The 14,449-nt window shown below is 37.5% G+C and overlaps 1 protein-coding gene across 6 annotated transcripts in view; it reads left to right on the plus strand.

Moving 5' to 3' along the window:
- The window catches only part of mid2 (midline 2), a 141,692-nt gene extending 128,172 nt beyond the window's left edge, over nt 1–13,520 (plus strand). For all 6 annotated transcript variants that reach the window (XM_055177752.2, XM_055177749.2, XM_055177751.2 and 3 more), the window contains 3 exons: nt 1,165–1,326; nt 8,008–8,215; nt 10,333–13,520. In XM_055177752.2, coding sequence (XP_055033727.1) covers nt 1,165–1,326; nt 8,008–8,215; nt 10,333–10,735 — 773 coding nt within the window. In that variant the 3' untranslated portion in view covers nt 10,736–13,520. The remainder of the gene's footprint in view (nt 1–1,164; nt 1,327–8,007; nt 8,216–10,332) is intronic.
- The last annotated feature ends 929 nt before the right edge of the window (nt 13,521–14,449 follow it).

Genomic DNA, 14,449 nt, shown 5'->3' on the forward strand with positions numbered 1-14,449 from the left:
GTCATAAATAATAGATAAACATAGAAGAGCACATGCACACACACATAATATAACAGCCCAACTGCAGCATCAAAGGCTGATTTGGGTTTGCCGGCAGTATTGGGAACACCGTTCCTGTTTTGGATCCCTTTCATCTACCTACAGACGCACACACACGCTCACCCTCACTTACACACAGTGCAGGATCCCTATTCACACTGCCTACTTTTTACCCAGTGACACATACCTTCATCTGCCTCTCTTTGAAGTCTTTCTCTGAATGTCAGCCAATAGCAGAGAATTTACAATGTAAGCAGCGTATTATAGTCAGCTATTCTAATTCTGTTCATCAAACAACAACATCAATCGCCTTTTTGATCGAGACGTGGATCAAATGACTTAGTTCATGAAGGAATATTAAAATGTACAGATGTTAGAACTTCAGCATGGACACAGCTGGTAAAAACTTTAAGCAATTTGCTGTTTTAAGTGCATAAGCAGTTTTATAGAAAAATCTACTCACTGTTCGGGTCACATAACGGTTTTTGAGGCACGGATTGGATCATTTTTCGGATCAGCAAAAAAAGGGTGGGAAAAATCGAATAACAAATAAATAAATTACAAAGATTTATAAAAAAAGAATAAATTTGCACATTATGTAAGGTCTACAATTAGCATTAGGTACAGAAATCGAATCAAATGAATCATAACAATGTCTTTATTGTATGAATTAAATATAATTATTATTTTTTAGAGCTACAGAAGTGATTTTCTCTTTGTCTTGGGTTGATTGATTAACATTAATGACACAGACTTAAGTAGGTTAATTGAGGTTACTGTCTCTTTAAGAACAAATAAGCACAGACTGGTTTCTGACTCTATAATTCACTTAAGACATAAACAAATGTTTTTATTAGAAAATAATAAAAAACTGGATTTAGAAATACGTGGAAACATGCAGGATTGTGTGCTATACTGTGTATATAATTTTACATCAAATAGAAATAGACATGCCATGAATAATGTGTGCCATATGTGTTCTTCCCTATAAAAATATGTTCAAACATTTACTCCAGCATTGTGATCATTGCGCTGTTTGTTAAGATAACATCTGCTGGCATCACCATGAATAAGACTTATGAAACTGAATGCACTCTGTCTCTCTGTTTATTTCCTGTCTTAAAGGTCTGTATAACTCAGTAGATAGCTGGATGATCGTGCCCAACATCAAGCAGAATCACTACACAGTCCACGGTCTTCAGAGCGGCACCCGTTACATCTTTTTTGTCAAGGCTATCAACCAGGCGGGCAGCAGAAACAGTGAACCTGCTCGTCTCAAAACCAACAGTAAGTCCAATCGTTTGTAATGTATAATATGCAGTAAACCTTCATGAATATCTGCTTATAAATAGCTGATGCAGTGTGAGATATAGACTTAAAATATTTTTTAATGATTTCAGACTGACTTCAGGCAAGCAGAACACAGTTATCTAAAAATATCATCCAGTTTTGACACATGAAACACTTTACTAACATTTTTATTGAACCTCAGAGGATGAAAAAGTAAAAATGAGAATAATGAGAGTAATATTAAAACTGCATCAAGAATGTTAACAGTAACATCCAGCGGGTATAATTTAAAAGTCTGTTTTAACACTACAGTGTTGTAGTCTGCATGGTGGTCATACATACATACATCAAATGCACAGCTCTGTCATATACTCTACCTGTTCGATACATTCATTGACATCCCATCAACAGTTGACTGTCCAGCATGCTAATAGTGGCATCCATCAGATGGTTTGTGTGTGTTAAGAGAGAGGTCTGGGAAAGCCAGAGTCCCTCACCTCAGCTGTCAGACATCACCTTTTTCTTCCCACACTAGAGATCTCAAGCTGAAACCAGCACACTGACTCACAGCATTCAGTGGGTTATTGCATCAGCATCTCTCAGTAGTCTTCTGGAGGATGAAATGCAGGATGTTCTGGAGGAAACGGCAAACATTTTTTGTCACTTGTTTTTTTTTATTCTGTTTCTTCTCATTTCCTTTTCTTTCTCGTGCTTTGGGGAGCATATAGCTGCAGTATCTCTCTCACACATAGATTTCTGTATTTAAGCCCTTTTGCATCTGGTGCAGAAAGGACACTTGTCTACAGTAATGCCATTTTCACTTGGCCAGCTGTATTTTGCTATTAAAGCCTGTCTGACACAAACATAAGCATGCACTAATGTTTGTACTGTAGATATACTTTAAGTTTAAGGTTAAGCTTTTTATCCATGTCTATTAGTTTTAAAGAGCCAGTAAGATGCACATTTTAAGCGTGTTATCGCTGTTTATAAGTCCCGGACAACAGGTATTATTAATATTTATTACACGGCTCTCTGGAATGCTTGATTCTGATTGGTCAGTTGAGACATTTGCAGGTTCGTTCTTTTCAAATAATAACCGCTCCAAAATAATAACGCATAGCCGGACTACTTGCACGAGTAAAATCGCTCCGCGCCATATAAAGATCAATAAAGATTACTGTCTGTTTGGCGCCATCTTGTGACAAACACTCGACAATCACGACAAGACACAGACAGCTTACTGAGACTGAACTTGACAAAATAGAGCATGACAGCTATGAAGCCAACACACAAAAAAATACAGAATGGGCATTAAAACTTCTCAAAGACTGGCTAAAAGAGAAAAAATGGAGACAAGTATGAAGCAGAGGATCTTAAGGTATTGCGATCATTTTATGCATCTGTGCAAAGTTTCGCGGAAGGATAAAAATGTTAATTTAAAACAAATATGCCAATAAAAGGTTTCAAATTCATATTCATGTCCAGTTTTTTTCTTATGTGGCAAGTAGCCGTGTAATAAGCGGGATAATGTAGAGGCAGCCGGTAGTTATTGGGAAATAAGCCCCTTCAGTGTGATACAAGACCCTCCGCTTCGCGTCGGGTCCTGATCACACTGTCGGGGCTTATTTCCCAAAAACTACCGGCTGCCTCTACATTATCCCTTACATAACACAATATGCTGCCCCAGACACACATCAGATCATCTTACCGTGATTTACTTTAGCTGTGTCTTTAGCCCATCTGACTCTTTTAAACACATTATTGACTTTGAGTCAATTCTCTATTTCATGTTTTCTTCAGCACACACGTGGTTTCTGTGCTTACTCGACTGACAAAAGTCCAGATACTTCTCCCACATCCCCAGAGAGCCGTTTCTATTTAAAGACATTTACATAATCAAACTAACTGTTAGATTCAGGAAACCAGAGCGAAATTGTGCCCAAGACCACCAAACCCCTACAATCCTATAGATCACCATTTCTTATTCATAACTCATCTCTCGGCAGCATTTGTGAGGGATTGTCATCTGCAAAAGCAGAAAACGTTGGGGACCAATTATGATAAATTATGCCTAGCATGCTGGAAACAAAAGTAAATCTCATTCTCATTTTCTACATTTGTGACACTGGACCGCAAAGCCAGTCATAAGTAGCATGGGTATATTTGTAGCATTAGCCAACAAAACACTGTATGGGTCAAAATTATTAATTATATAATTACTTAATAAATTTTTTCTTTTATCCTAAAATTTTTTTTGGACAACTATGAACAACTTTAAAGGCGATTTTCTCAATATTTCGATTTTTTCCACCCTTAGATTCCAGATCTTCAAATAGTTCGGCCAAATATTGTCCTATGCTAACAAACCATACATCAATGGAAAGATTTTTTTTCATCTTTTCTATATTTTAGAAAAAAATGACCCTTATGATTGGTTTTGTGGTCCTGGGTCACATTTTTTAAAGATTGCAGTGTTGACTGCATTTGTCAAGTTCTACCATTCAGCCAGGTTACCCAAAATATAACAAATACTTTTCTTTGTTATATTAAAAATATATATATATTTTATTTAAAATGTGGATTTCATTCTGACTGGTCAGTTGTGGCCATCAGCAGTAAAATATTTTTAAATAAAGCAACGCTTATCTGGTCATTCTGTGTATGCTTGGTTTGTGTCTATAGCTTATTAAATAATTTTTAGGGTGGGTTGCACCAACAAGGATTAGGCCTAAATCTGGTTTAAATCAAAGCTTATTTAATAATTCTGTTGCACCAAACTTTAAACCTGTTTAAAAATAATCAGGTTTTCACTCAAACTGCCATTTTGATCCAAGTTTAAATTTTACAGTAAACCTAGATTGTCTTTAATCCTGTTGCTCCATTACTTTAAACTCTGTTTTAAATCTCAGTGAGGGATTAACTTTAAACTTGCATATGAGGAGGTTTAAATATGTTTTTTTACAATTAAATGTCTGGCTAAATGATTAGAAACACACATCGCGAGCGTGGTGGTGCTATTCAAAGATGCGTTTATTATAACGTCTCAACAAAGTGAGTTTGGCGACTCACAATGTTTGAAAAATTGAACATGGCGGACAAAATAAATCGCATATGAAGGGTTTAATACAGTTTAAAGTTTTAATCTAAGATTTGTTAATCTGTGTTTAAATTTAAGTGGTGCAACACAACTTGAATTAAAATGATCAACAAACCCTAGATTAGCTCTAAACGCTGCTTAATTTAATCCTTGTTGGTGCAATCCACCCATAAACTCGTAAGTTTAAATATTTTATGCGCGTTTATCTATAAACATGTATTTGCTAAGTAGCAGGGTAAGAACCAGATTTTCACCTGATTTTCACTCAGTTTGGGCTGACTGTACACAATCCCATGTTTGATTTATAAAATATAAAGTTACACTTTATTCCAATGCTTCACTTCAGACATTCTACAATCTTTGCAACTACATGTCAACTAACTCTCATTAGGGTATTAGTAGATTGTTAGGGGTATGGTTAGGGTTAATAGAATAAATAAGTGTAATATTTGTTAAAGGTGTTGTAGAGTGTAAAACTGTATTTACCTAGGCATAGATGAATAAAAAGAGTTCTGTATATGGTAATGACACATCATGAGCCTCAAACACGATTGTTTCCTCATTCTTATGTAAACCTTGCATGAAAAAGGCCAGTGGGAAACAGGCCAATCTCAACATAACACTGAATGTAACATTACTGTCTAGATGCATGCCCCAACATTAAATTAATTACAATGCTAAAAACAAAGTTTGCATAACTAAAAACCTTCATGTTCTGTCTTTTACCTTGAATGTGTTGTTTTGCCTTTGTTATTACTTTTTATATTTTATTTTAAAGCTTAGTTTGCTTCATCTAGCCCAGGAGTGTTCAGTCCTGCCCACAGAGAGTAAAAGTAACCTAAATTAAATCAGAAAATCTAAATGATCAGATGACCACCAAAGTTCACTTATTACAGGCAGGTGTTATTAGTAGTTATTAAAAGTTACTTAGGAAAACATAGGGACATAAAAGGGAATGAAAAGGAACACTGGCTTAAGGCCTTTGAAGCTAAAGTACATTTGGAATGACAGCAATCTAAAAATGAGCATGACTGTTTGTTTGCTTGTCTGTGTTTGTGTGTATAGTCACACTGTGTTTCTATAGGATGTCTTTCCTGTTTGATCAGCAATGAAGGCTGGTGGTGACTGCACATTAAGCTAATATGAAAAATATCACTCAAGGGCAACTCTGTTTACTTGTTAAAAAACTGGGAGTAATATTTACTCATCCTGCCAAGCGCTGACATCACTCAAGCTTTCATCGGTCACCGTACGACAGAGCGGCCCAGACAAAGAGCAGGAGCTGAGTGTAACCTCACCACATACAGCAGCAGCATTTTTTAAGATTTAAGTTTAATGCCTTTCCAAAAAATGAGCCTTCTTTAAAAATGTAAACATACAATATATCAAATGGAAGAACAGACTCTCTGATTTAGAGAAAAAGTTTTCATCGTATCTTCATTTGTTCTCCGTTTATCACCTTTCAAATATGTAGGTTTCTTCAAAAATACAGAATTTGGTGCAAAAAGCTAAAATGGTTGCATTTTGTAAAGGCCCTTTTGTAAGAGATCAGATTCAGAGCGATGATCAAAACATACACAGAGTTTTTGCTGTTTTTTGATTAGTGGATGCTTTAGTGCTTTATAAGTTGGGAAAGAGCGCCACCTTATGGATAATAGCGGGAATATGGATTGCAGTAAAAACTCGTCATTGACTGGGAAGCGTTTTCTCTCTTTAAACTCTTTTCCCATTATTGACAAGTTAACTCGCAATAGATAATGATCGCTCTGAATCCGATCTCTATCAAAAGTCCTTCACAAAAATGAAATTATTTCAGGTTTTTGCTCAAAATTTGGTGTTTTTAAAGAAGCCTAACCATATTTAAGAGGTGATACAAAGAGAACTAATAAAGGTAAGATGAAACTTTTTTATTGAAAGCAGGTGGTCTGTTCTTTTATTTGCAATATTGTATGTTTATATATTTAAAGAAGAAATTTTTTTGGAAGGCATTCAACTTTTGTGAAAATCATGAAAAATGCTGGGGCTGGCTGGCAACTTAAAAAAAAAACGCTGGCAGTTTAAGAGATAATTGACAATATAACTTGTCAATGGCGAGGAAAGAGTTAATTGAAGTTCTGAGTTTGAGATTGTGCTATACACAATTCAATGGGTGGCCAGGAATATTTAAATAAAGAAGAAAAAACGTGTCCCAAAAACTCTTTGTAAGTAAGTTAGTGCAAGTGCAACTTACTGTTATATATCATCAGATTGCTCTCTAAAAAATGATCTTGTTGATTTACAGGTTTGCCTGAAGGAAACCGCAGTCTTTTATGTAATGGCGGCAGCTGGCACTTTGCGACATGCACATAAACCTCCGAATATATCTGACACAGACGTCAGCATCTGACACACCTGCCATAAATATACAAGTTCTTACTCAACGCTTTTCAGTTTGTGGTTTTGCTTGCTCAGCTTCAAATTAAAAAGCCTGACAGAGTCAGACTTTGTAACTTTATCAGTATTTTATTTTTGGCTGGTTTTGAGCAGCTTTGTTGTTATTTCTCCCACTTTTATTTCTACTGTATATATAACCAGATATATGCATTCATTCTTGTTTTTGTAAGAAGGAAAATTCGGTGCCAATGTAACTTTTAATAGTTTACACACAATGGGGTGGTTTCCAAACAAGGTTTAGATCTTTTGTTATATTAGGACATTTACAAATACTGGTGTGCATCTTGAGACCAAACAATGGCACTGATATATATGTTTAGATATTTCAGTGCAGGACATGCAAGATATCTTAAACATGCATTTTAATCTGGGACTAGGATAATCCATGGGAAACCACACCATTGTATACACACATTCAAAGTCATTCAATGAATGCCTTAAATATGATGCAATGTTTTTTTCTTAGGCATCAGCATTGCACAATTATCCATACGTACACTTTTATGTCTTATTCAGCACATCAGTTTTATACTAGCAGGCAGTAAAGGTTTTCCAGCATTCTTGCTTGTTGCAGCCTGCCATGCGTGTATGCGCCTGCATCTGTTTTCCCAGCATCCTCAAAGACATGCCGTAAAACAGCATGACTGCGCACGAGCATCGAGAATGGCTGCGCTCGCAGCGATAAGCAGTTCAAAGACAAAAGCGTATTAATGTAATTGGCTTCCAGCAGCACATCGCAAAAACCTTTTGTATCCGGGTGCAGTAAAGCAGACTCTGGGTTGAGATGATTGGTTTGTGTGAGAAGACAAAGCGTAGCTGATTGTTTTCCTGTCTTGTCAGTTATTACACTGAGGATGGAAAAGATTTAGAAGTTAAATGTCGGCTCTGCGGGGTTCAGGGGGTGACCTCCGCTTTTTAAGAAACGTAAAGCTTGAATCACATACTGAGATGTTTTGACAAATCATGCGATTCTTTTTTTTTTCATTCTTTGCGATTTTTATCATCTTGAAATATGAACAGTTAAAACTGACATTTAACAAAGTCCATTAAATCCAACACATCACTGAGAGTTTCTCCTCAGGTCACGAAACTCTTTCCACTTGACGTTGTGAGCTCATCTTCCCTGTCTTTTTTTCTCTTTTCCTCAGGCCAGCCGTTCAAACTGGACCCCAAAACAGCTCACAAGAAGCTGCGTCTGTCTAATGACTGTCTGACCATGGAGAAAGATGAAAGCTCTCTGAAGAAGAGTCACACTCCGGAACGCTTCAGCGGAACGGGATCGTACGGAGCCGCCGGCAACGTCTTCATCGACAGCGGCTGCCATTATTGGGAGGTCTTACTGGGAGCCTCCACATGGTATGTGATTTTACATAGTAGGGTCAGTGACTATGTATTTGGCAAAAATCCGTTTTAAAAATCTTGTTTTAAAAGCACGTATCAGGTTTATTTAGTGTATTTATGTTAAAGGGTTAGTTCACCAAAAATGAAAATAATGTCATTAATGACTCACCCTCATGTCGTTCCAAACTCGTAAGACCCCCGTTCATCTTCAAAAATCTAAGATGTTTTAGATTTAGTCTGAGAGCTTGTTGACCCTTCATTATAAATCTATGTACGGTATACTATACATGTCCAGAAATGTCATAAAAACATCATCAAAGTAGTCAATGTGACATCAGTGGGTCAGTTAGAATGTGTTGAAGCATCGAAAATACATTTTGGTCCAAAAATAACAAAAATTACGACTTTATACAGCACTAAAGTCACGTGACTGCAGTGACGCGGATGACGTGTTATCCTCAGACATGTTTGTGAAGGTTTTTTTTCAAACTTACAGCGTGCATCTCCCTCAGACTGTAAACGAAGCCCGGGCGCACAATTTTTTTTTTTTTTTTTTGGGTGAACTATCCCTTTAATTTTATGCAATAAAAAAATTTAATTTGCACCATTTTTATGAAAGTTAGGACTGAATGGACCTGAAAATGTCAAATGGTGTAACCACCAATTGTGCCAAGGAAATATAATTTTATTAGTTATTTTAATGCGTTATTGTAATATTTGTCCTGACATATGCTTAAAAACAGCTCTGTTTTCTAAATAATCTATAAATGATGTAAAATGTATGTAAAAAAAATCATATTACACTAAACTAGATGATTATATTTTATTCCACATTTTTTATAAATATAATTATACTGTATTTTAATTTTTTAAAAATTATTAGTTACGCCAATTGACACAGACCGGTTTTACCACATTGACATTTTTGCAATTATCCCCCAAATATTCTTGCAAAATAAAATAAAAGCAGAAATTTTAGACTTGGTCCTCAAAAAAGAGAATGTCAGCAGGTAATCTGCAAATTTAATTTGAAATTTTAACTCTTTTACATTTAATTGAACCATATGGACACAAAATAATTAATGTCACGTCATTGACCCAGTATCCACACAATAGAGGTTTGTAATATACATGGATTTACTCTGTTAATGGGCTGTTTGGGCATTGATAGCCTTTGTGCATGGATGCAAGTAATGTTAACGGATCTTGCATGGTTAGGTATATGTGACCCTGTCTGTGAAATTCAGGCTAAAGTCTCATAATCTAATTTCAAGATTAAGAGCATCAAAGTTTTAATCTTTAAATTTTTATTTTTAATCTTTGACATGATCTTGCTCAGTCAATATTATAGTCCCAAATGAAACCAAAACCGACTATTCTTATTTTTTAATATTGCAGTGTTTATTAAAAAAAGTCATTATTTTTTCAAATTCATGTATTTTCCACCCTCTTGTGTGAATGTAACGCCTACTTTTCTATATCCAATAAAAGCACGGTGAAAAAACATAAGTCACGCCCACTATCACGTGGTATTCTGTTTCACTCAGAAATACGTCACAACACGGAAGTAAAGTCGATCGCAATTTCCGGTTCATGGGGACTTTAAAGATATTATGTAGGACGATTTTATGTAGAAAACTAAACAAATTACTTTAGCTGGGTTTTCAGAGCCCAGGGGTCTCATTATAAAGTGTGCGTACTCACAAAACGGGGCTGGAAACTTGCATACCCCAGTTCCCACGCAAAAGTTGTGATTTATAAAAAACTAACTTAATGGGAGAATGGGCTTGCAGGGTGGGATCTGATGATGATTCATGTATGCACACTTGCAGGTGATCTGTGATTTATAAAGGGAACATTGCTTTGTTTTATAAGTCGTAATATTTTTTGGCATACACCATTTTTGGCTTTTGTGCTTACGTAGACTTTTGGTAAGGATCTTGCGCACAGATTTATACATGATGCCCCTGTTCACAAAGATGGGTTTGTGTAAACACTGTAGTTAAAAATCAGTTTTTTCCTTTATGGTCATCATATTCAAGCTCATAAAAAGCATCAAGTGAGACAAGACTGCCCCTTCGAAAGCCTCACGCTTGTATCTAATGACAGTATTGTGAATCTCCTTTTGTTAGGTACGCGATCGGCGTGGCCTACAAATCTGCACCCAAAAACGAATGGAGCGGTAAAAACTCGTCCTCCTGGGTTTTCTCGCGCTGCAACAACAACTTCCTGGTGCGACACAACAACAAAGAGTCATTGGTGGAAGCATCTCTGCAATTGCGCAGGGTGGGCGTGCTCCTGGACTACGACAACAACGCCTTGTCCTTCTACGATGCCATGAATTCCCAGCACATATACACTTTTGACGTTTCTTTCCTGCTTCCGGTGGCTCCCACCTTCATGATCTGGAATAAATCTTTGATGATTATGTCAGGACTGCCCGTGCCTGATTTCGTGGACTGCTCCGAGCACCAGGAAAGCATCTGTCGCCAGCAGGATTCACCGTATGTGTCCGGTATGAAAAGTTGCCACTGAGCTGAATTTCAGGGGTTTCTGGGCCCGATGGGTTTCCTGCCTCCAGTTTTTTTTTTCTTTGCCTGGTTTTTTAAAACTGGAATGAAGTGCAGCTTGGTATTATGGATGTTAAGTTGTTACTAATAGTTCTGGGCACAAAAATAAGTCGAATCGTTTCTTATGAGAGCTGAAAGGAGGAAATGAAATTGTACATTATTTATAACTAATAGGTTGGTTTGCTTTTTGTCCGTTTTAATGTATCCCTAAAAGCACTTTTTAGAGTTACCCCTATGTGTAAAATGACAGGGTTGGACTTCGTTTTGGGCTGGATGTAGTGGATTATTATAGTGGATAAATTGGATGATTGGTCACTCGTTTCATATTCAGGGAGCGAAAAATATACTTTGATTTATAATTCATCTAGAATTATAACGGCATGATATGTATTTCCTCTGTGATTTGTTCTCACTATCTCAGTTTTTTTGTTGAGTTTTTTTGTGAAAAGCATGAGGCACAAATTCCCCAGGTGTTTTTATGTGTATCTTTAATATTTGGTATACGATTCCTAATGTACCACAATATCCCATCCGTGGATAAGTTTTTCCATATTCAAGACTTTTAAAACCACAGTAAACATCACATGCTTTTTTCACACATCCATTCATTTGCAAATATATGAATTGGCGACTAAAGTGTTTATCGGTTTTATATGTGCTGTGACTCGTGAACGTTAATTCAATCGAGCGTCCAAACAAATATTACCGCGTCATCATACCGTACAGTAATATTAATTTCTTAATGGCTGTTATGAATCTTTCACGATCTTCCTCTGTGTGATATTCAGGGCTGTAATAAGGACACCCAGAGCTGGGTTCGTAAAGACAATCACTTGTGCTCGTGCAGGCAAAAAAATTCAAGCGTGTAGCAAAAGATCTTTGCAATAGCATGTTAAATTTTATTTGAAAGCTGTTTTCATTGTAAATATGCAGATTGGGAAGTATTCATACAGTACTACTGACACTGACAGCAATGCAGTATCTCTCCGCAATGCTTATAGTGTTAGCGGGTTTGTCTCATTTCTCATCTAAATGAGCATGAATGGTCTTATTTGTTTTTTATATCTGATTGAAAGCACAGAGATTCATTTCGTGAGGTAATATGTTACTTTTCCTGGTGCATAGTGATGGGGAAATGCATTCGCTATAATCCTTGCTGATTAAAGGAGTCATTCGAGTCAGGAAATGAAGTTTAGCACTAAACATTGCAGTGCAGTTCTCCGCGATTGCTAGGTTGTTATGCGTGCAGTGGGTTATTGCGATCTGGAGGGCATTCAAGCCCACCGTCCTGTGGAGTTCAGGTCCAACCTCGATCAAACACAACTGAACAAGCTAATCTGATCTCCAGGATTATGTGAAAATTACAGCCAATTGCTGGATCTGAACTGTGCTGGATGGTGGCCCTCCTGGAGCAGAATTGACTTATTAAATTAGGGCTGGAAAGCATTACAATTCAGACACCTGAATTGACTCTTTCACCCTATAGTTTGCATCTTTGACTGAAAATAGATTTTACATTTTTTTGCAAGGGACCATCTCTTCTCTCTCAAACAAACTTTATTACTACTATGTGACATATTCCAGTCTAAACTTGAGATGCGTGACATCATAGAATGATGGGATCAGGATTGGATGATCAGTTTAGGATATAGAGATCTATCTGCCATTTATCTCACAGTTCATCCAGCTTCATTCCTCTATCTCAGCTTCATCTTGTTTATCTATACTTTTTAGCAATAAGGTTTTAATAGCTGCAGGCATTACATTGTTTTTAGCATTATAATGATTTCCAGTGAATACCAACTGTGGCATGACCAGTTTGGTATTTAAGGGCAAGCATAGATAAAGTTCCTATGAGGAAACCAGTTTCACTTGATTTTTGTCATGCAACCAATTAAGGCCAAAGTATGGTCCATTTTTTATGTGTACGCAAGGGTCTGCATGTAGTGCGCGTGACACAATTTTCATTCTCAGATGAGTGTGCATACTCTGTACAGGGTTCCTTGAAATCCTTGAAAGTTTGTGAATCTGGGGGGCCCTGGGAAGTTTTTGAAAATATACATACATAGATACAGGTCATTGAAAGTCCTTGAATCTATTTTATGCCAGAAGTTTTCTGGACTCTAGACTTTTTAAGCACACGTGCTAAACTGTTCACTTTAAATGCTTATATCTTCTGTATGCGAATGTTGATTCATACCAAAATGCTTTTTTGCATAGTTGTGTTTGACACATGAAAACGTCTCGGGTTACGTATGTAACTGTTGTTCCATTAGAAGGTAACGAGACGCTGCGTCGCCTTGCCATACTTTCTGCGTCCCTGTAATGCCGTCTTTGGTAATATTTCAGATAGCGACATGCATCACCCTGTCTTTGTCGATATACACATTCAGACGCACTTACCCCTGGAGGCGTCCCCAAAGTGTCACCGCAGTAACGCAGCGCAAGTTCCCTCGAAAGGGAACTGTAATAATGTATCTTAAAAGGTAACACGATGTAACCTTGCTCTCACTTGAAATGTGTCCCCACATTTAGTACTTGAATTTGAGGGTATTGGAAAGTCCTTGAAAGGTCCTTAAAGGTGCAGTGTGTAAATTTGAGCGGCATCTAGTGGTGAGGTTGCGAATTGCAACCAATGGCTCAGTCCACTGCTCACCCCTCGCTTTTGAAACACATAGAGAAGCTAGGGAAGCCACCACCAGACAAACATGCCATCGTCGGAGACAACTTAGTAAAAACACTTAGTCCATTGGGGGAATAGTCTACTCATTTTCAGTGTTGGAATGTGTTGTTGCCTTGACTGGGAATTGTTGGTGCATCCCTCTATCATCTGTGTGTGTGCACGTAAGCGCTGGAGCGCGCTGCGACGCTTCGATAGCATTTAGCTTAGCCCTATTCATTCAATGGTACCAATCAGAGATAAAGTTAGAAGTGACCAAGCACATCAACGTTTTTCCTATTTGGGACGAGTGGTTGTGCGAGCAAGTTTGGTGGTGCAGGGTAGACGTGGCGCTTTTCTGAGCGGATTTGGAATCGGAACTATATTTTGTGGCGTAATGGCACTTTTGGGAGTACTTCGACTCGCCTGAAAAGTCCGCTCCCCTTCTCTCTCTCATAATGGGAGAGGGAGGGTGTTACTGCGTCGAGTCGAAGTGCTCCCAAAGGTGCTGTTGCGCCATGGGATGTGGTTCCTCTTTTGAATCCGTTTAGAAAGGCGCTACGTTTTGTTTTGTGCCACCGAGCCTGCTCGTATGGCTGCTCGTCTTGAGGGGGAAAAACGTTGATGTGTTTGGTGCACGCACACAGATGATGGAGGGATGTGTCAACGGTTCTTGGTTGGGGTGGTAACATATTTTAGTGTTGAAAATGAGTAGACTATTCCTTTAAGGGCTTTTATAGAAACATGGCGGCACAAAATGGCGACTTCCATGGAAGGGGACCCTCGATGTATGTAGATAAAAATGTCTCATTCTAAAGTAATAAACACATAACGGTTTATTATGAAAGGTCATTATACACCCCTGATAATATAGTTTTGTATATGATTTTGCATTTCTAGAGATCCTTCTAAAAGTTACACACTGCACCTTTAAATGTGAAGTTAACTAAGGTGTGGGAACCCTGACTGTACATGCACCGCAGGATTTTTGAAACTCAAAAAGATGCGTTGCATTTTGTC

This window comes from Misgurnus anguillicaudatus, chromosome 16 (assembly GCF_027580225.2).
Source record: "Misgurnus anguillicaudatus chromosome 16, ASM2758022v2, whole genome shotgun sequence".
Classification (NCBI taxonomy): Eukaryota; Metazoa; Chordata; class Actinopteri; order Cypriniformes; family Cobitidae; genus Misgurnus; species Misgurnus anguillicaudatus.